Source organism: Chrysochloris asiatica, unplaced genomic scaffold, assembly GCF_000296735.1.
Source record: "Chrysochloris asiatica unplaced genomic scaffold, ChrAsi1.0 scaffold00136, whole genome shotgun sequence".
NCBI lineage: Eukaryota > Metazoa > Chordata > Mammalia > Afrosoricida > Chrysochloridae > Chrysochloris > Chrysochloris asiatica.
Window position 1 is genome coordinate 1,831,593 of NW_006408654.1, and position 24,012 is coordinate 1,855,604.

General features: G+C 37.3%; 1 protein-coding gene and 1 pseudogene across 1 annotated transcript in view; both read left to right on the forward strand.

Moving 5' to 3' along the window:
* ATP1B3 (ATPase, Na+/K+ transporting, beta 3 polypeptide) overlaps positions 1-24,012 on the forward strand; it is a 51,074-nt gene that overhangs the window by 7,300 nt on the left and 19,762 nt on the right. The window contains exon 2 of the mRNA XM_006869868.1: positions 14,486-14,614. Within this exon, the coding sequence (XP_006869930.1) occupies positions 14,486-14,614 (129 nt within the window). The remainder of the gene's footprint in view (positions 1-14,485; positions 14,615-24,012) is intronic.
* LOC102834479 lies at positions 17,247-18,022 on the forward strand (annotated as a pseudogene).

A 24,012-nucleotide genomic window follows, 5' to 3' on the forward strand; every position in this document is an offset into this window, starting at 1 on the left:
AAACTACCAGCTGTTTCGCGGGAGAAAGATGAGGCTTTCTGCTCCCATAAAGATTTACAGCCTCGGAAACCCTGTACAGGGTCGCTATGAGTTGGAACTGACTCCACGGCACATAACAACAACAGGTGCATTAAATATAATTAAAGTCCAAGTCTTGAAAGGTCAAGTTAGAGATCTTGTGGTGTTATTTAAACTTTAGTTAATGGGCTTGGTGTGGTGCTGTAGGATAAGCCCCTGATGTCAAGGTCAATTTGAACCACAAGGTTGGCGATTTGAACCGCCCTTACTGCATGTGGCAGTGGTGACAACAGGAGGACACATGACATTTGATGGACTAGTAGTAGAAGAGAGGGGAAGGGTAAGTTCGGGTTGTTTTACAGTTACCATTTTAATTGAGGTAGTATAGACGTTTAATATTTTAAAGAGTAACTGCTTCACAAAAATGTATCGTTCTAACTATTCACATTTTATATCTTTTTCCTGTGTATTAAAGCTTTTATTGTGAATTGAATGCGTTTACATGGGAGAATATCAATTTTGTACTCAACTTATCATTATATAAATACATTTTTTTAAATAGACAGGTGTTGTTTTTGTTGTTAAGTGCCATTGAGTCAGTGCCAACTCATAGTTGTCCTGTAAGCAGTACAGTGCTTACCCTACAGCGTCACACCAGGACTCCTAGATAGATAGTTTACATAGCCTTGCTTTTATCTCTTAATGTTTAAAGGGAATGTTCTTATTTCTCTGCTGTTTTCTGAGAGGTTGATGTGCTGCTGGGACTTCCTGGGCCCTTGTCCTTGTCCTTGTCCTAGTGAATGACACCAATCCGCTGATCATTATGGTCCTTGATAGGCTCTTACTCCACACACTCTACTTTTCTAACTATTCCTTTCCTGACTCCTTCCTACCCACTCTTCTCCTGTCTCCTACATGTGCACTTTCCAGACAGTTATTGGCCTGCTTTCTTCAACTTCTTCCCTGGCAATTTCATAAAACTATTGCTGTGATCACTGACAAATTGTATTTCAGAATTAACATCTGTCTCAGATTCCAGACTTGGGCTTATTTCTAGTTGTTTGCATATCTTATAAACCTGAAAGAATGAATCATAGATGTCTTAATCAGTTCTTAACTTCAGTAACTTACATATCACCTGGTAAACACATCTCATGTCCCCTCCCTGCATTGAAGTTCTGGCTTAATCCTGCATATGTGAAGTTTGGGAAAAAAAGCATCACCATCCTTTCTGTCATCTGGGCTCTAAACCTGTCCACATCATGTCTGTTCTACTTCCACGACATCTCTTGAATCTTTTTGTGACCCATGCCCCCATTACCACTACAACAATTATTTCAAGAATTGTCTTCCAATTATTCACCCATTCCCTACTCCCCAATCTTGTGAAAGCGCACATTAAGAGGAACACCGGGCTGTTCATTTTCCTAGTTTCAAAATCTTTACCACATGTTTAAAATTTCATAGCCTTTAACACTCCTGTCCACCCATCCTCACAGTAGACTCTGGCAATGCCTTTTTCTGTAGATTCTTGGATTCAAAAACTTAAAAGACACCAGGTGGAGATCATCTGTAACTTTTTCAAAGGTGTTCTAAATACAGCTAAACCGTTGGCTTTTATAAGCTTAAAAAAGCCCATTCAGCTTGTGCCTGTCATGTAAAAATAAAAAGCGCACGCCCTCTTGTTGACTCTAGGGAACGGGTCCTAAGACATCTCCAGAGATCCAAGGAAACAGTTTGGAATCATTGTGACCTAAACCAGTGTAATCTCACTGCTATCAGATTGTTTCTTAAGGCTGTAGCTTTGATCATGCTTCTCTCCATGCCCCAAAATTGTGTTTGAATCCCCACTGTTTCAGAAAGTTTAAATAAATTCCAAACTAAATCCTAGTTGTTACGTGTCGTCGAGTCGATTCCGACCCATAGTAACCACATATAGGGTTTCCAAGAAGCTGGTGAGCTTAGTGCAGACTTAATACTGACTTTGAACTAGGTTTCCAACCTTATTAGCTCAGCCTGTTTTTTTTTGTGTGTTGTTTTTTTTTGTGTGTTGTTTTTTTTTGTGTGTTGTTTTTTTTTCAACCTTAGTCTTCATCACACACCCCATGTTGTAGCTAAATCCATGTATCTGCTTGCCCTTGGTTTGGAATGCCCTGCTTATCCGCCTGCGCACCACTACCACCCCATGCCTTTTAGTCTCTATTTCACAGTTTCTTTACTCCTTCAGAGATCTAGCTCTGCCATAAGGCTTCACTTGTATTCCCAGGTAGAATAATACCACTTTATCTCTTATAGCACCCAGCACTTTTACTCCAAAATATAGTTTATGAATACAAGTTTTTAAGTTCATGGGAAATGGCATTAAAAGATATGGAATGTTTTGACGTTACGTTGTATTGCTCCTATTAACTGGATGTTCTCAGAGAACAGGATTTACACATGTACGTGTATTTTATATCTTTATAGCATCTCCCAGTGCCATCAAGTCTATTTTAACCTCTAGCGACCCTATATAAGGACAGAGTAGAACTGCCCCTTAGGATTTACAAGATCTTTATGGGAGCGGAAAGTCTCATCTTTCTCCTGAGGAAGAACCACTGATCGTGTAGTTAGTAGCCAGGTGCTAGCCCACAATGCCACTGGGGCTCCTTTTACAGCATCTTGCACATAGTAACAAGCACTTACTGTTTTCTAATGAGCAAATTGTCATTTAATTAGTTTCAGCTTGTGACTCACCTAATCCCTGGGCTAAAGGTGAGGCTATTGTGGATTCATTGGTATAGCTGCACACTGTTAAAAGTTCACTAAACTTCTAATTCATTTTGAAGCTCTCAGGTAGGGCCTCATAGTAAAAGTGAGCCTGTGGGCAAATGGATTTTTGCTCAATAAATCTTAAAAGCACAGCACTGTATAGAGAAGAGGAGCAGGCTAGGAGACAGGATACAAACTGTAGACAGAATTTTGAGTTCTATGTCTCCATCTAAATGTAACACATTTATAATCTCTTTGGTCTTAGCTTTTGTTTTTTTTGTATATGTACACAAGAAAAGGTTGTATGACATAGGTTCAGATGTCACTTTGAAATTAAAAAGTGGAATATATAAATGCATTAGGCAGTATTTTTTTTTTTTTCTTGAAAGAACCAGATAATATTTGTGCTCTGTGGGCCATGTTGTCTCTGTTGCCACCTACCGAACTCTTCACTGTTGTAGCTCCAAAGTGATCATAGCCCATATACACATAGGCCTGGCTGGTGTTCCAATAAAATTTTATTAACAAAAACAGATCTCAGCCATAGTTGCCCAACTCCTTTAGAAGTTAGACTTAGTGTGGCTGGCTAGTGTAGGTTGCCCCAAGAAATTTAAAATGGTCTTAAATGGAATGTGGACTCTCTTAGCTTTATTCTTAACTTATAACAAAAGTAGCACTGTTGTTTGGATTTTTACAATGCAGTGTGAATGATGGGTAAAATCCCTGCCATCCTCATTTTATCCCCTAGGTAACCTAATCACTCTAAACTTTTTAATACTTTTTATTGCATTTTTATAAAATGTAATAAATCATGAATCCTGTTTGGATAAAAGTCAGGTTGTTTCCTTTAAAAAAGCAAATATACACCTGTGTCCTGACTCAGCATTTATACTCCCAAGAGAAATAAAAACATTTGTTCTCAAAAATACCTGTATAAAAATTATTCTAGTAGCTTTATTTTTAATAGCTCCAAGCTGGAAACAGTCTAGGTTTCCATTAGCAGGAAAATGGATAAAACCAACTGATATATTCATTCATATAATAGAATATACTGTTGTTGTATAGTACCATTGAATGGGTTACAACCTGTAGCAACCCTGTATATGTATCCAAAGTGCAGCTGGTGAGTCTAAACTGCCAACCTTGTACTTTAAAACCACCTTGCGGTCTAGAGTTTAATCCTACAGTGCCATACCAGGAATCCATAGAATATACTACTTAACAATAAAAATGAACTATTAGATAAAACAAGGTGAATCTGAAAAACATGTTCAGTGAGGAGATAAAAGCTTTACCCACGAGTATGTACTGTATGATTTTATTGATATGAAGTTCTAGAAAAACTAACACTAATTTGTGGTAATCGAGGAGGAGCGAGAAGGGTGGGAATGTGAATTGGCTGGGGGAAAATAACAGGGTATCTCTCAGGGGAGACTAGTGTTCTAACTCTCAATAGGGGTTTGTATTATATAGATAGACATTTGTCAGTCCCTCTAACAGTATATTGGATATTGGTGTATTTCATGGAATGTAAATTTTTTCTCATTTCCAGTTAATAGTATGCATGGTAGTGTTTTGGGGGTGAAGTGTACTAAGCTCCGCAATTTTGAAATGCATCCAAAAATTAATTATATATTTTTATAATTAATTATATATATATAATACTGTAGCATGTGGATGAGTTCGTGGTTGTTCACTTATCTGTCTTTTTTACTGTACATATTGTACTGTATTAGTATATTCAACTTTTCAGCATTGTTTGTAAATATTTCTTATAAAATATATAGAGAATTATAGGTGTGTATAATTTTACTTCTCTCCACCACATATGAGTTATAGGAAAATTGTTTTTCCTGAGCTTCCATTTATTAATATGTTTTTTATTATCTTTCAATATCAACTTATATAGATTTGTCTCATTCCTTTTGAGTCATTGTATAGGATTCCATGATGTGAATATATATGTGGTTTGTATAGTCCTTTTCTTTGTGGTGACTGTTTGAATTTCACTTTTTTTGCAATTAAAAATTAGTACAGTACATATGTGCAACTACCTTAATCTAGGGTCAGTAATAAAAGGAAATGGAATTGTCAGCTTGTTTTATAGGTAGGTAGGTAGATTAGATAGTTAGATGTTATAGACTTCTGTAATATATTATACCACTTTACATTCCTACCAACAGTGGGTAAAAGTACCTGCTTCCTTTCAACTTTATGAGCATTGTTGTTTTGTTAAATGCCATTGAGCTGGTTCTGACTTATAATGCCTTTTAGTTGGTTCTGACCCGTAGCAACCCTGTATAGGGTCTCCAAGGCGCAGCCAGTGAACTTGAATCACCAACCTTGCGGTTCAAACTGACTTTGCAGTCCAGCACATTAACCCACAGCTCCACACCATTTTTTAATGGTTAGAGCCTTATTTTCATTTTTTTAAAATTACCTATTTTCAAATATATGAATTGGAAATCCATTTTAGTGGTCAAATTAAAGGCTTTTTTGTATCTTAGTCCCATTAATTTGTGCTTTTACCTAAATCTTTTCTACTTTTCTTTCTTACTTTTTAAAAAAACTTCTTTTGTGAGTTGAGTGAAGGCTTAACAGAACAGATCACCAGCCCCATATTCAATATTTGTTTATTCTTGAACGAAATATTTTTTTATTTTCTTTAGTGAATGCATATAAATCTATAGATTTTCCTTTATGTTCTGCTTTAGCTAGCTTGTTTTAGCTAGCTTATGAGTTTTGAAGCCGTTTTGTATCAATTTTTATTGTCCTTTTAATCCAAGGGTTATTTTTGAAAACTATTTTCTGATTTTTTTATTTCTAATGTATTTAAAGAATGTGGCCTCTAGCACTTTTTTGGTGGTGTTTTTTTTGTTGTTGTTGTTGTTTTTGCTTGGTTTTGGGTTTGACTTAATATGAAATTTAAGGTAAAGATAAGTTTAGGGATAATGTTTCAAGTTTGTAAAGAGCATGTTTTGTGGTGACCACAAAGTTAATTGTGTTTTAAAAGTAAAAGCAACTAATGTCTTTTGTTATCTTCTTAGTGGATCTGTGGATTTCTGGCAGCTTAGAAGTTCCAGTTTGAAGCCACTTAACATCACATAGTTTCAAGGCTATCATGTTGGATCTTCATGTGTTTCCTCCATTTGTTTTTGGTGTGGGTTTGTTTTTTTATTTTTGTGGGGTGTTTTTTGGTACTACAGATTATCTTCAGCTTGTTAATCCTTTTTTAGTTGAATTCTAGTTTGTTTGCTTATACCAACAATGCCACATCTACGTTGTTAGCCAAGACCTACTTTATTTTAACGTCTCTTTATCTTTAACTGTTCTGTTTTGGTTTTAGGCTTGTTTTATATAGATAGCATTGGATGGATTTTTAAATTTTTATTTTTGTGTTTTTAGCAAATTATTCTAAGTCTACTGTTCCCCTTATCCCATTTCTTTAAACTGCAGTTTATAGTTTTCTGTTGTTAATTGTTTTTAAGTGCCATTGAGTCAGTTCTGACTCATACTATATTTAAGTAGGATTTGAGGCCTTGTTTCTCTGAAAATGTCTCCCCCCACCCCTTGGTTGATTGGTCTTTTAAAAAGCTTAGCTATTTCCCCTCAATTTGGAAGACGTTTTTCTCATTTTTAGCGAATGAGAGATCTGTTATCAGTCATTTTTCTGTATTTAGGTAACCTGTTTTATCTCCTTACAATCGCATAGAATGTTTCTCTTTATTTTTAGAGTTCAAAAATTTTAGACACAAAAAAATGTGTCTCTAAGAATAGGATGTTTTCTTATATTTCTCAACTGTTCCAATCTAGACACAAGATTTTTTTTTTTTTTTTAACATCTTCCCACCCTACCCCTTTTTCATATGGGCTCCTATTATTTTGATACACAGGTTCTACCCCATGTCTTCACAGTTTTCATTCATTCTTTTATCTTTTTGGTCCAGTGGCTTGATCGTCTAACTTGCTGAACCTATTTTTTATTGATTGGTCAATTGTCTAGGTTAGCCCATCTAGTAAGTTTTTCTTTTTTAAAAGCTGCTGTACTATGGATAATTGACACATCCAAATAAATTGCGTACATTTATGCTGTCACATTTGCAGTTTAAGTTCTGACATGTGTATACTCCTGAAATTATCACTCTAATCAAAATAGTGAACATATCCATCACTTTCCATTTCATCCTGTCCCTTTGTAATCCACCTCTCGCCCAGTCTCCATACACAAAGCAGAACTGTTTTGTGACACTTAAAATTCCTTTATATTTTTTAGAATTTTAAATACATGGAATCATGTAGTATGTACGCTTTGGGTGGGGGGGGGGTTCAGTGTTCTTTCAGCACAATTATTTTCAGATTTATCCATGCTTTTATTTGTACCAAGTAGTTCATACATTTTAATTGCTGAACAGTATTCCATTGTATGGATGTACCAGATTTTTGTATATTAATTCATCTGTTGCTGGATGTTAGGGTTGTTTTCAGTTTTTAGTGATTACCAAAAAAAGGCTGCTGTGCACATTTCGTGTGCATTTTCCCCATGTGAACTTGTGACTTCGTTTTTCTTGTGTCAGTTTGTAGGAGTGGATTAACATGGGGTTGTGGTGTGTGTTGGTCTTTTTAAGAGATTAATCAAGCTGTTTTCTAAATTCTAGATACAAATCCTGTTCATTTGTCTTTTGCAAATACTTCTTTCCAATCTCTGGTTTGCCTTTTCATTTAAAATATATAATTTATTTAATTATGCTTGTATAATTTAATTTTTAATAATGGTTGTATTTATTAAGGAAATATTTTCTTGCTAAATGAAACATTCCATGATGATTACGGAACAGGTGGGGTGGGGGAGGGAAAAACATTAAGTGAATAGAAGTAAATAAATACTGTTAACTGAATTGCAATCGTTGTAATGACACGAAGTATATAATTTGTTGAATGTGGGACTGATGGTCTGTTATGTAAACCTTCACTCATTTCACAATAAAAGGTTGAAAAAATAAAATAATGCCTATGTTTAATAAGCAGTTCAGACAATGCTTGAAAATTTAACAGTTGGCTCTTGTAGGCTTGTTTGTTGGTCATGTTCTTAAATGAATTTTTTTGTTATTGTTTGCTTGACTCTTCTCATCTCCCATTCATATTCTTTCTCAGTGTATTTTAATTGGTTGTGCTTTTACTAAAGTCTTATTCTGTTTACTGTTACAACACACTTTTTTCAGGTGTTATTTTCTTTGTTGAGTTTGATATTTTTATTAGAATAATTTTGTTCTTTTTCCAAATGTTTGATTATTGTTGGTCCACGTCAGCTTGTATGCTGCTGATCTGCTGGTTGCTTGGCACCAGAAGCGTGTGTATACTGCAGGTGGGAACAAGCCTGAACCCACCCGACAATCCTGTTTTGGTGCCCTTTTCCTGTCTCTTCAGCTTTTGACCTAGAACCCTTTCCTGCTCACCGTCTTTGGTGAGCTAACTCAGATATCCCTTTTGGGAAGCCTTTGATATATCTTAATAAGCCTTTCCTTTTCTCTCTGCTAAAAAGGTTTTTTAATTTTTCTTATTTTGCCCCTTTCCCTTGGCACCTGTGTTGAGGGCACTGTGTTGTCATGACGAAGTTGAATGACTTCTACATTCTGTGTTGGATAGAGTCCATTTCTTTTTCCCCTGAATGACACAGGGCAAACCTTGGCCAGATATTTTCCTGCTCAATTTCTTCTTTATAGCACCTGTGTGGATCAAACCTCATTTATGGAAACATTTTTTGAAAGTAAAGTGCATTTGAGTAGGTGAAGCTTTTAACTTTAGGTTTAACTCTAAGACCCAGTTATAGTATCATTTCAGAAATATATCTAGTTATTAAGTATTTTGATTTGGGAAGTAGTAGGAGTCCTAGTGTAACGCTGCAAGATAATGCACTGGACCACAAGGTCAGTGGTTCAGACTCACCAGTCGCTCCTTGGAAACCCTGTACAGGGTCACTATGAGTCTGAACCGACTCTATAGCACTTAACAGCAACATGAAGGGATGGAGCTGGGTAGGAATAAAGAGTTAGGGTTAGGACTAGGTGTAGGTCTAGACAAGGCCTAGGCTTTTGTTTAGTGTAATGTTAGGATTATGGTTGGGACTAAGGAGTCCTGGTGCTGTGGCACTGTGGGTTAATGGCTGGACTGCAAAGTCTGTTTGAACCACAAGGTCGGTGGTTCAAGCTCACCAGCCACTCCTTGGAAACCCTATACAGGGTGGCTATGGGTTGGAACTGACTCGACAGCACTTAACAGCAGCAGCAGCAGCAGCAGCAAGGTTATAGCGTTAGGGGAGAAGTTGAGCTAGAGCTAGGAGTGAGGCTTGGCAGTTAGGTTTTTCTTTTGTTTTGTTTTTCTTGAAATCTATTTGATTTCCAGTTCATTTGAAAGTTCTGTGACTATATAATTCTCCCTTTTTACTTTAATTTGTTATCACTGAAAACTTTTTCAAAATGCACTTTTTAAAAAAAAGTATTCATCTTACAAATTGTTCTGCAATCCAAATACATAATAGCTTTGAAAACAATGATTAGAAAATAAAGCCATTGTAAAATGACTAGAACAGTACAGGTTTGATATGGCTCTGATTTTACAGTTTTCTTTCTGCATCATAAATGTCAGAAACTGTTCCTTCTGCTGACTCCACTGTGCAGGATTTAAAGAGACACCTTTTCTTCCTGATTTGATTTCAGCATCCTGATCCATCCACTATTCTTGAATATCAGTTAGGATTTTCCCTTTAAAAGTCCTGAACACTGACTGACACACCTCATTTCCCAATCTGAAACACTATCAGCCTCTGCTGTTGCTGCTGCTGCTACTGCTTACAAGATGATAAGGCTCCTAAAGTTAACACTATTTTGTTGTTGTTTCTTCACAGGTTTTTCCTTTGCTTTTTCCTCTTTAACTTTTTGTTGACTTCACTATCAGAATCGCTGCCAGATGCACTTGAAGTAACAAGTTCCTTTGGTTTAGGCATTGCTCCATTTCTGCATGCTCGCTCACTACTTTATGAGCTTTTGTTGTTGTTGCAAACTGGTATGTCTGGTTTTCTATTCTCATCATGTAGTAATCTTGTAGTAGATTTGTTTGACTTTGAACACTGGGTTGAATCTGGGTGATATTGTCATGTATGTTAGTCTCACGTTGTCTGCCACTATTGATTCTCTAGCCAAAGAACTCGTGTTTAGGACTTTTTTGTAAGGCTCATCTGGTTTTTACAAATTGTTTTAATGTCTGTTTGTCTGAAAATGACCTTATTTTGCTGGGTGTATATGATTCTTGGTTGGCAATTTTTTCTTTCAGAGTTTTATATATGTCGTTCCATTGTCTTCTTGCCTGCATAATTTCTGCTGAGAAATCAGAATTTAGTCTTTTTCATTCTCCTTTGTAAATAGCTTATTGCTGCTCTCAGTATTCTTTGTCTTCTGTTTTGAAAAGTTTGCTTATAATATGTCTTGGTGATTTCCTTTTGGAGTCTATCCTGTATGGAGTTTGTTTAACTTCTTGAATGTCTGTCTTCTCATCTTTCATTGATTTTTAGGGACATTTTCTTGCAACAACTCTTAGACAATATTCTCACTGGGTTGTTTTGTTTAATTTTTATCTCTTCCTGTTCCAGAATTCCAATCACATGTACGTTATTTCTCTTGATAATGTTCCACATGAATCTTTCAGATTTTTTTTTCACTGTTATTTCCGATTATACCTCTCAAAGATGAATATTGAGAAATTTGTCTTTGTGCTCATTAAATTGGCCTTCAATTGATTCAATTCTACTTCTTAAAGACTTAGTATTAATCTTTGGGCTTTGTAATTGCTGTTTTTGTGTGGTTTCCAGTTTTTTATTTATTTTGTCAGATTGTTGTAGTGTTCTCAAAGTTTGTGTTCTTGCTTTCATTGATTTTTCTCTCAATCCTTTAAAGGTATCTAAATAGCATTATAAGAATTCCTTATCAAGTGGTTCTGATACCATTTTTGTCATATCTTCTGACTATATTTTCATTATTTGTTTGAGATACTCTCTTGTTTCTTCGTGTAAGCTGAAATTGTTTTCTCCAACATTGTGGTGTCATGTATTTATATTTAGTTGATATTGGTATGTTCTCAGGCACTTACCACCTGCCTCCTGATGGATGTGGTAGAAACTGGAAGTGTGAATGTAGTAGCCTAGTTCAGAGAAAGATGAGGCTTTCTACTCCCGTAAAGATTTACAGCCTCGGAAACCCTGTACAAGGGTCACTATGAGTCGGAAACAACTCCACGGTACATAACAACAACAGTTCAGGGCAGGTTCACACACCTCCAGAAGCAGGGGCGGCACTCTTGGTACCCAAGCCAGACAGAACCAGAGCTGTGCGGGAGAGGTGCCAGGAGGGGCTGGATTGGTAGTGGTGGGACTAGCTCTGCCCTGGGCTACCAGGAGGGCTTCATCCTGTGCTCACAGATTGGTACTCCTGTGCAACTGCCTTTTCTGTTTGATACTCAGTCCACCCTCTGTTCTGTCCTCTGATGCTCAGAGTTCCAGGATCAGTCTCCTATGTCTGTTGCAGAGGGTCAGTTCAGACTACTCTGCCTACTCTGTCATCTTCAGTATTTTAATTTTTATGTAGTCAAAAATTTATTGACTAATTTTTCTTTCTGTAATATGAATACTTAGACAGGTTACCCCTTTTTCAGATGGAGGTAGAGATGAGGAAACTAAAAGTCACATAGCAGAAAAGTGTTCTGGTCAGGATTTGAGCACAGATGTTGGACTATCGTGGAACCCTTGCATATAACCACTCTGTACTGTCTTCAGCTGGTCTCTATTCTTCCACCTGTCCCCTCAGCAAAAACAAGAGAGAAAAAGGAATTGAAAATTGGACTTCTGGGAAAGAAATGGGTGAGGGGTGCGGGGGTGGCGGAGGGGAGAGGCATTTGTTCCTCTGATGTTATTTCCTTGTGTCTTGTATCTCAGAATGAGATGATAGCAGCAACTTTTTTTTTTTCTTAGCTACTTCTGTGCTGTTTGTTAGAAGGATAATGTGACGATGCAAAAATACTAATTACAACATTAAAGTCTGTATTTATTTTGGTTTTGATCCTCTTGACCTTAACCACACTGTATAAAATACTAATATTTCTTTAGATTTTAGTTCCATGTTGGTATTTTCAGTTAATGATTTAAGGAAATTCTATAATAATTTTAACTTGGGGAACATCAGTAATTACGATAAGCCACATTTAGACTCTTTATTGTTTTCTGTTTTATTCAGCAGCACTGTGGCAGGCGTGGCACCTTGAATACTTTCCAAATACTCTACCAGTTACTGACCTGTTGTGATATTTACCGTTGAACTCATAGTGACCCTGTATGTTGTAGTTGAGGGCCATTGAGTTGGGTTTTGACCCATAGCGACCCTGTATTAGGGTTTCCAAGGAGCAGCTGGTGAGCTTCCAGTTCAAACCAACTTAGCAGTCCAGCACATTAACCCACAGCGCCACACCAGGACTCCAGTAACCCTGTATAGGCTTTCCAAAAGTGGCTGATGGGTTTGAACTATGAACCTTGTGGTTAGTAGTCAGTGCTTATCTATCTATTCTACAGCACCACATCAGGATCCAGTACTAACCTTGGGTGCCCCAATTTGATGCCTTTCATGTATTAGTCCACCAGAAGCAGCATCTTTATGACTTAAAGTGCAAGTTTGCTCCTTGATGAGAGTCATGATTTTTACATTCTGTTTTTGTTTCCCGACACAGTGTTTTGGGTTTTTTCTCAATTAAATTGATAACAGTATTGCTACCCATGGTGAGATTTTATTTGAAGTCTTATGCTTTCTCTTTGTTTTAATGTGAAATGGTTGGGTTTTTTTTTTTTTAGAAAGTAGGGTTAAACAAAACTTGTATTTATGCCTGCTGTGTATTTATTTGCTTGGTAACTGTTATAAATTTCATTTATGTTATGTTTTCCTAGATATTTAAAATAAAAATTTTGAAAATGATGTGATAAGACTTAAAAACAATGAATCTTTTAATGATATTGTTTCAAACTCTTATTTTCACTATTATATAATTATTCAAATTTTATCATCTGCTGTAAGGGGCAACAAACTCCTATGACTCAATCTACCTGTTTTATATGCAGTTCTATTGGAACCCAGCCACACTCATGTGTATATACTTACTGACCTCTGATCTACTGTGTACAGGATTTTATCTATCAGTACATACAGATATCTAGATCTTGAATCTTTTCTTTCCTGTTTTCAGTAATCTGATTTGTGGGCTCTGCCTGTGTTTTCGTTTCCCTCTGTAGTAAGTGGATCACTTCTTTCAGATTGGTCTTCCTTTTCTTTTTTTCTGCAGCAGGACCGCAGTATGCGGTAGGAAAGTGTGATGCTGTCTGAAGGTGACATCCTGTCCCCCTCCTTCCTTCTGTCCTCTCCTTGTTCTGGCCTCCTGGTAATTGGGGGTAGGAGTGCTGGTATAATCTGATATTGCTTTAATCATTCCCCCTTTACTTAGTGGGGAGGAGTGTGGTTTCCAAGCCATCAAATGAAAAAATAAAAGGTTATCTAGCTCTTGGCACAATCTACTCTGGGGTCATGGGAGTCAAGAAAATTGCAAAACCACAACTGGGGTGGGGAGGGGAGGATACATTGCAGATATGTTACTAATGTAAATCTTAGAGAAGCTCTTTGAAGATAATCCTTGATCTTCATGCTTATACCTGGGGATTTCTTTACTGTCCTTTTATTAAGCATTTAAATATAAAGGAATGAATTTTAACAATATATTCTAATATACAAGGGGGCATCAAAGAATTCGTGGAAAGATGGAATTAAAAAGGTAGGGAATTTCTCCACAAACTTTTTGAAGCACCCTCGTGTTGACTGGATGATGACCACTCTGATATTACAACTCTGGCAGCAGATATTTGTTGATGGATTTTAGGGATTCCAAAAACAAAATGTTGACCCAGAAGTAGAGCTTTCTTAGAATTTCTAAGTTGTGAAGGAAGAGATTAAGGCCTTGGTGTTGAAATTTGTGTCTGCCAAATCTTTGCGCCTATCAGTAGCGCTATGAAGTTCCTCTGGTGTGCTTGTTGCTTTTCTTGTCTGTCCTTCACATCTTCACAAGTCCTCCACTTGGCCAGTGTTTCCTACACTTAATATATTGAATGCCATCGTCATGATTTTTGCCATATCTGCACATTTACTGGTTATTCTTTAACTCAACTCACTTTTTAAATTTTAAATATCTGTGTCTTAAAGCATGTGTTTGATGTATGAATTTTTTATATTTATCAACTAAAAGAACCTGTAAATATTGGGTTTGGGTCCCATCCACAATCATGTTTCTAGACGGCATCAACCTTATTTTGGGAAACACTGCCCCATGTATTGGAATTTTTAAGTTCTCACTTTGAGCCATAGTGGGAACTATGGAAGTGACTTGTACTCTGAAGTGCCGGAGGAAAGAGGAGGAGATCATAGTGGAAGCGTGGGTGCTGCCTGCTCAAATATCCCCTTGCTTGGGGCAAATTCATGTGCCCTGGATATGGGGATATTTGGCTATGTGCATGGCAAAACTCCGAGTCATAGCCTTGCCGTTTTTAAACTTCCTCCCCCCCGCGTGTGCGTGTGCATGTACATGGCATCCTATGTGTGTTTGTATCCCCACATTTCACACATTCAATTTCTTTTTACAGGTTTGATCTTGCTCTTCTACCTAGTCTTCTATGGGTTTTTGGCTGCTCTCTTCTCATTCACAATGTGGGTCATGCTTCAGACTCTGAATGATGAGGTTCCAAAATACCGGGACCAGATTCCCAGTCCAGGTAATGATGTGACAGTTACCATGATTTTAACACAATTGAGTTACAGTGTTATCTTCACCATAAATCTGTGTGTGCAAGCTTTTTTAAAATAGTCTTTTGACACCACCATAGGCATATAATGGGTAAAATGCAGTTAACACTTAAGGCTCACTATTTTTAACCATAAAAATGTGAAATGTTGATGTATTAGGATTTAGTGAATAGAATGCTCCAGAAAAAAATGAATTTTCTTTCTCCTGGGAAACAATGACAATTTTAATGCAGATAAATTATATGGTTGGAATTATTGACCGTTAATAAGGTTTGACAACCTAGCATTCACATACTCGATTGTATAGCCCTAACATCGCAAATCTGCTTTGTAAAGCAGATAGAAGGTACCTTGGGGGTGGTGGTTAATGTGAAGTTTTTTATTTTTGTTTGCTGTATAATATTTATATACTGATTTTAAAGACATCTATATTCATGGACTTATGATGTGGCACTGTAGGATCAGCACTGAACTGTGAACCACAAAGTTGGCAGTTCAAACCCATTAGCTGCTCCTCGGAAACTCTACACAGGGTCACTATAAGTCAGAACCAACTCAGTGGCACTTAACAACGACTATATATATATATATACAGACACAGGTGGTGTCGTGGGTTACACATTAAGCTGTTAACTACAAGATCAGCAGTTGCAATCCACCAGCCGCTCTGAGGGAGAAAGATTCGACTTTCTGCTCCTGTATAGAGTTATAGCCTCGGAAACCTTCTTTACAGGATCCCTATGAGTTGGAGGCAACTCGATGGCACACAACAATGTTTATGGACTGATAAGTCTTAATTCTTCTGCCAGGAATAAGTAGAGATGATTTATAAAAATTATAGTGAAGCTCAAATTCATTCTAGTTATTTAAACAGTTTACAGGTAAATTACCCATGCTAAAGTGAAACTGCTACACAATATTTATAAAAGCCTATTCAGGATTGCTAATGAGTTGGAACTGACTGAACGGCAAATATCAACAAATATTAACAACAAAGATCAGTAGTGCCAAGGTTGAAAAATCCTTACCCTGGAATCTTACAGCCTGGCCTACTGAACCATATCAACAGTCAAACAACCAAATTTTTTCCTAATGACCACTTCTGAATGGTTTGCCACTGAAAACCTTATGAATGGCAGTGAAACACTGTCAGATACAGTGCCAAAAGATGAGCCCCTCAAGTTGAAAGACACTCAAAATACTAATGGGGAAGAGTTAACCTTAGAGACGTGGATGAAGCAAAGCTTTTTCAGGACCTTCATTTGCTGATGGAGCACAACTCAAAATGAGAAGGAACATCCATTAATAATTGGAACATGGAATGTACAAAGTATGAATATAGGAAAATTGGAAGTCATCCAAAATGAAATGAAGCACACAAAGATTGATATCCTAGGCATCTGTTGTTGTTAAATGCTGTCTATTCAGTTCCAACCCATAGCAACCCTGTATAGGGTTTCAAAGGAAGCACTGGTGGGTTTAAACCTCCAACCTTTTGTCCATTGTCTATTGCTTATCTTATAGCACCACACTGGGACTCTATCCTGGGCATTAATGAGCTTAAATGGCAGGTAGTGGCCGGGCCGCTGTGAATCAGATACTCATGGTTTACTGTGCCAGGAGCAACAAATTGACGAGGAAAGGTGTTGTGCCAGGAGCGACAAATTGACAAGGAAAGGTGTTGCATGCAATTCGTTGTCAAAAAAGAACTTTTCAAGATTCGATTTATCTTGATGTACAATGCTGTCTGTGATATGATAATATCCATACTCCTTCAAGGAAGACCAGTTAATGTGACTATTATTACTCAAATTTACTCACCAGCTACAAAAAGCCAATGATGAAGAAATTGAATTCTATCAACTTCTTCCATCTGAAATTGATCATATACTCAAATGCATTGTTAATAACTGGTGGTTAGAATGCAAAAGTTGGAAACAAAGGGGAAGGAATCATCTTTGGAAAATATAACCTTGGTGATAGAAACGATGCTAGAGATCTTATGATAGAACTGTGCAAGACTAATGACTTCATCATTGAAATTGCTTTTTTAAACAACATAATAGATGACTGTACACATGGACCTCACTGCATGGAATACACAGATTATCAAATTGACTTTATGGAAAGTGATGGGGTGGAAAAGCTCCATATCATTAGTCAAAACAAGGGGTGGACTGGACAAGAACCATCAATTACTCATATGCAAATTCAGGCTGAAGCTGAAGAAAATTAAAACAAGTCCATGAGAACCAAAGTATGACCTTGAACGTATCCCACCTGAATATCATCTGAAGAACAGATTTGACCAAAGACCAAAAGAATTGTGGGGGTGACATCAAGAATATCATACTAGAAGGAAGCAAAAGGTCATTAACACAAGAAAGAAGGAAAAGACCAAAATGGATGTCAGAAGAGACTCTGAAACTTACTGTCCAACGTAGAGATACTAAAGTGAATGGAAGAAATGAGGAGGTAAAAGGGTTGAATAAAAAGTTCAAAGGGCCTGGTGCGATTCCGTCCTGCGTGACTGTTTTCAGTAGCAACAACCCAGTTATCTTCGCCCTTCTTCTCTATCACCTAAGTGCGCACCATCACCCCATGGAGGATTCGATGGATATGGACATATGAGCCCCCTGAGGCCCCAAAACTATCTTTTCAGTTGTGAACTAAAAGCCGATAAAGATTATCACTTTAAGGTGGATAATGATGAAAATGAGCACCAGTTATCATTAAGAACGGTCAGTTTAGGAGCTGGTGCCAAGGATGAATTGCACATTGTTGAAGCAGAAGCAATGAATTATGAAGGTAGCCCAATTAAAGTCACACTGGCTACTTTGAAAATGTCTGTACAGCCAACGGTCTCCCTTGGGGGCTTTGAAATAACACCACCAGTGGTCTTACGATTGAAGTGTGGCTCAGGGCCTGTGCATATTAGTGGACAGCACTTAGTAGCTGTGGCGGAAGATGCAGAGTCAGATGATGAAGAGGAAGAAGAAGTGAAACTCTTAAGTATGTCAGGAAAGCGGTCTGCCCCTGCAAGTGGTAACAAGGTTCCACAGAAAAAAGTAAAGGTGGCTGCAGATGAAGATGATGATGATGATGATGACGATGACGACGATGACAAAGATGATGATGATTTTGATGATGAAGAAACTGAAGAAAAAGTTCCGATCAAGAAATCTATGCGGGACACGTCAGCTAAAAATGCACAAAAATCAAACCAGAATGGAAAAGACTCAAAACCATCAACACCAAGATCAAAAGGTCAAGAATCCTTCAAAAAACAGGAAAAAACACCTAAAACACCCAAAGGACCTAGTTCTGTAGAAGATATTAAAGCAAAAATGCAAGCAAGTATAGAAAAAGTACATTGAACAGCCCTGGGCACTACTGGTAAATTAAGCCCAAAGATGGGGAGAGGAAAAGGAGAGAAACAAATATAGTCCATACAGAGTATCATCAACAATCCAGACTGAAGTCTTCTATTTTAATCTCAATCCCCTTTCCTGACTTTCCACCCACCCAAGCCCCCTTGCAGGCTGGAAGCAATCTCATTCTTGATTTCCTAAAGAATTTTGTTTTGACGGCTGTGATTCAGTGAACGTATTATGTTCTCTATTGTGCATTTGCCTCACCTTCTTGACCGTGTTTTATAAACTATGTATCTCCTTAGCTGTTCAATAAATATTTGTATAAAATGAAAAAAAAAAAAGTTCAAAGGGCAGTTAGAGAAAGTCAAATATTATGAATTGTGCAAAGACCTGGATTTAGAAAACCAAAAGGGAAAAACACGCTCAGCATTTCTAAAGCTGAAAGAAGTAAAGAAAAAGTTCAAGCTTTGACTTGGCAATATTGAAGGATTCTATGGGAGTCCTGGTGTGGCACTGTGGGTTAATGCACCAGACCGCAAAGCTATTTGAACTGCAAGGTCGGCGGTTTAAGCTCACCAGCTACTCCTCAGAAACCCTATACAGAGTTGCTATGGGTCGGAATCGACTCGACGGCATGTAACAACAACAACATGGGCAAAATATTGACTGATACAGAAAGCATCAAAAGTAGATTAAAGGAATACACAGTCACTGTACCAAAAATAAATGCATGATATTCAACTATTTCAAGAGGTAGCATATGGTCAAGAGCCAGTGATACTGAAGGAAGAAGTCTAAGGTGCTTTGAAGGCATTGGCAAAGGACAGGGCTCCAGGAATTTATGAAATACAAATTGAAATCTTTTAACAAACTTACGCAGCACTGAAGGTACTAACTCATCTATGCCAAAAAAAAATTTGAAAGACAACTACATAGTGAACAGATTAGAAGAGATCCATATTTGTGCCCATTCCAAAGAGAGGTAACCCAACAGAAAGTGGAAATTATTGGACAGTAAGCTCTGGTAGCGTAGTGGTTACAAATTGGGCTGCGAACCTTAAGGTCAGCAGTTCAAAACTACCACCTGTTCCGTGGGAGAAAGAAGAAGCTTTCTGCTCCCATAAAGATTTATAGCCTCAAACCCTGTACAGGGTGGTTATGAGTTGGAACCAACTCCATGGCACATAACAACAACAATCATTAATAACACATACAGGTAAATTTTTGCTAAAAATAATTTTTGAACAACTGAAGTGGTACATTGACAGAGAGCTGTCAGAGGTTCAGGCCAGATTCAGACAGGGACATGGGACGAGGGATATCTTTGCTGACATCAGATGGGTCTTGGCTGAAAGCAGAGAATACCAGAAGTTCACCTGTGCTTTATTGACTATGCAGAGGTTTTCAGTTTTGTGGACAGCATTGCCGAGAATGAGTATTCCAGAACACTTAATTGTACTCATGAGGAACCTATACATAGACCAGGAGGCTGTCATTCAAACAGAACCAGGGGACACTTAATGATTTAAAATTAACAAAAGTGTGCACCAGTATTGTATTTTTCCACCATACTTATTCAGTTTGTATGCTGAGTAAATAATATAAGAAGTTGGGTTATATGGAAAAGAAGGAGGCATCAGGATTGGAGGAAGACTCATTAACAACCTGTGATATATAGATGATACAACCTTGCTTAGTGAAAGTGAAGAGGACTTAACATACTGATGAAGATAAACACTTTGGTAACCTTCAATATGTGATGCACCTTAATGAAAAACAAAAACAAAAACAAAAATCCTCACCCAAAATAACATCATGATAAATGGAGAAAAGATTGAAGTTACTAAAAGACTTCATTTTGTTTGGATCTACAATCAAAAAACTCAGGAAAGCAGCAGTCAAGAAATCTATGTATTGCTTATGCATATCTGTTGCACAAGACCTCTTTAAAGTGTTCAAGAGCAAAGATGTCATTTGAGGGCTAAGGTATGCTTGACCCAAACCGTGGTATTTTCAATAGCCTCATGTGCATATGAAAGTTGGACAGTGAATAAGGAAGACCATAGAAGAATTGATGCATTTGAGTTATGGTATTAGAGAATAGACTATTGAAAGTACCAAGGGCTGCTAAAAGAACAAACAAATCAGTGGTGGAAGAAGTGTAGCCAGAATGCTCCTTGGAAGCCAGGATAGTGAGGCTTCATATTCTTTAATGCTTCAGACATATTATCAAGAGGGACAAGTTCTTGGAGAAGATTATCATGCTTGGTAAAGTGTGGAGGGTTGGAGAAAAAGAGGAAGGACCCCCAAGTAGTTTGATTAATACAGTGGTGGCAGCAGCGGGCTCAAATGGTAGCAACAATTGTGAGATTGGTGCAGGACCGGGTAGTGTTTCGCTCTGTTGTGTATAAGGTTGCTATGAGTTGGTACCAATTTGATGGCACCTAACAACAACAGTGCATGTATGGATTTCACCAGATGGAATACACAGGAATCAAATTGAATACATCTGTGGGAAGAGACAGTGTAGAAGCTTGATATCATTAACCCAAACAAGGCCAGAGACCAACTATGAAACATACCATCAATTGACCATAATTGTTCATATGCAAGTTCAGGCAGAATCAAAAGAAAATTCAAGTTCGCAGGAGTCAAAATATGACCTTGAATGTATCCTACCTGAATTTAGAGACCATCTCAAGAATAAATTTAATGAATTATATGTAGTGGTTACGAACTGGGCTGCTAATCTCACGGTCAGCAGTTCAAAACTACCAGCTATTCCGTGGGAGAAAGATGAGGCTTTCTGCTCCCTTAAAGATTTACAGCCTCGGAAACCCTGTACAGGGTCATTGTGAGTCAGACTCAACTCCATGACACATAACAACAACAACGCTAATTACCAAAGAGCAGAGGAGTTTTGGGATGACACCAAGAACATTATATACATGAAAAAGTTAAAGATCATTAGAAAGACCAAAATGGATGTCAAAAGAGACTCTGAAACTTGTTCTTGAGCCTTGAGAAACTAAAATGACTAAATATTACAGTGAAATATGTGTAAAGATGTGAAGTAAATAAATCAAAAGGAAAAACACACTCAGCATTTCTCATGCTGAAAGAACTGAAGAAGATTTTAACAAACTGATGCAGCACTGGATGTGCTTAATAGTCTGTTCCAAGATATTTGGAAGATAACTAGTTCCATATTTGTGCCCATTCCAAAGAAAAATGAATTCCAATGGAATGCAGAAATCATCGAAAAATATCGTTAATATCACATGCAAGTAAAATATTGCTGAAGATAATTTCAAAAACAGCTGCAACCGTACAGTACACTGACAGGGAGTTTACAGAAATTAAAGCCAAATTCAGAAGAAGACAAAACTAGAGATATAATTGTTGCATCAAATAGATCTTGGCTAAAAGCAGAGAATACCAGAAAGATGTTTATTTGTGATTTATTGCCTATGCAAGGGCTTTCAACTGTGTGGATCATGACAAGCTATGGATATAGCATTGCAAAGAATGGATATCCCAGAACACTTTGTTGTGCTTATGTGGAACCTGTACATAGACCAAGAGCCAGTCATTCCAACAGAACAAAGGGATCCTGAAATGGTTTAAAATAAGAAAAGATGTGCATCAGGGCTGTATACTTTCAGCATACTTACTCAGTCGGTATGCTGAACAAATAATCAAGAAGCTTGAGTATATCAAAAAGACCGTGTCATCAGGATTAGAGGAAGACACATAACCTTAGATATGCAGATGATTCAACTTTGCTTGTTGGAAGTAAAAAGGACTTGAAATACTTATTGATGAAGATACAGCCTTCAGTATGAATTGCATCTGAATGCTAAGAAAATGAAAATCCTCATAAGTGGATCAATAAATAACATGAAAATGAAGAAAAGATTGAAGTTGTCAAAGACTTCATTTTATTTAGATCTACAATCATCGCTTATGGAATCAGCAGTCAAGGGCTTACTATGTTAGGCAAATCTGCTTCAAAAGACCTCTTTAAAATGTTCAAGAACAAAGATGTATATTTAAGTACTAAGGTACGCCTCACCTAAGATATAGTAATTTTAGTCATCTCATGCATGTGAAAGTTGGACAATGAGTAAGGAAGATCAAAGAAGAATCGAAGGATTTGAATTATGGTGTTGGCGAATAATATTGCAAGTATCGTAGACTACCACAGAACAAACATCTTTGTTTGAAGAAATGCAGCCAGAATTCTCTTAGAAGTGAGGATACTGAGGCTTTGTCTCTCATACTTTAGACATATTCTTTTGGAGAAGGACATCATATTTGGTAAAGTGGAAGGCCCCCAAGATGGATAGACACAATGGCAGCAACAATGGGCTGAAACATACCAATTATGAGGATGGCACAGGACAGGCTATGGGCCATTCTTGTTGTGCATAGGGTTGCATTTTATCTGTTTCAGAAATGTGACACTTTTTATGATTGCATGAAAAGTACAAGAAGTAAAATGTGTTCAGTACATTGAGACTGATTTCCTTTAAATTATTGGTCATGTGTATTATACTTAAAAAGGATCATTAGTTTTCAAGAGTCTTAACACAATGAATCTGGGGACTCCAGACTACAGTCTCAGTGGACCCTATGGTCAGTTGACATAACATAGTCCACAAAGACAGTGTTCTACATCCTACTTTGGTGAGTAGCGTCTGATATCCTAAAAGCTCATGAACACCAATCTAAGGTACAGCTCTCCATGTGCAGAAGAAAGAAAGAGTGATGAGAATTGAAGAGGCTTAGAATCAGTTATTCCACTGGACTAATGGAACAAGTAAAGATCAGTCTACATGTTGACTGTGAGACCAGAAGAACTAGATGGTGCCCGGCTAGCACTACCAACTGCTCTGAAAAAGATCACGGAAAAGGTCCCAGATAGAGTGGGAAACAATGTGGAACAAAACTCACAAAAAAAAAAAGGTTTACTGATCAGAGAGAGCCGGGGAGGAACTTGAGGCTTACGGTCCTTGACCCCCACACTTCAGGTCTTTTCCTTGTGGCCTAATTTTTAGCCAAGCAGTAGATTGTATAAGGGGGGGGCGGGGGAGGGCAACAATACTAATAAGGTATGCTCACCATGGAATGGCCAATCACCCAAGATCAAAAGGGCAACATTTACTTTAAGGACAAAGTTGAGAAAGGATGGGAAGGAGAGTGGAATGGAAATAGGAACCACAGGGAAGAAGCAAGATAACCGTAGTTGCATAGAGGGGGTTTCAATCATTAAGATGAAAACGTATATTTGTCGGATGTAAAACTGATGATCTTGTCTGTAAACCTTCACTCAATTCACAATAAAAAGTTAAGGAAAAAAAAAAAAGATAATGCCATTTGTTTTCCCTTTGAACTTTTGAAGTCCCTTTGTTTAAATAAATACTAGATTTATATAATCGAATAACGAAGGAATTTTGGTTAATTGTTTTCTTTGTAGTTATATTTTGTCTTTATTTTCAATGACTTTTTATTTTAAAATGGTATTATTAATGTATTTGCACGCACTAACGTACATGTTAGTTTTAAATTGGTGTGTATCTCTGCATGTGGATACTTATGAGAGAAACACTTTCATCTGGGCCCCTATAAATTTACGTATGCATATACACACTTGCCCAGACACACACTCAAACCCCAGTAACTTAAATTGGAAGATATAAAAATTCTATAGTCTTCATAATTCTGTTTATGTTCATTGGTTTGGGGTAGGCCAAGATTGTATTTGAAATAAGTAAATGAAATTTACTGTGTTAAAAATGGAGCTGTACTGGCTGTGCATAGAGCTTGCCTACAAGTGTTACACTGGCAGGAACTGAGGTTACCAAGAGCATTTCTAGCAAAGATCTAAACAAAACCAGTATCAAAAATTCAGCTTACACAAGTCAGATTAAGCTCAGATCTCTCAGCAGAAACCATGCAAGCAAGAAGGCAATGGGGAAACATTTATAAAA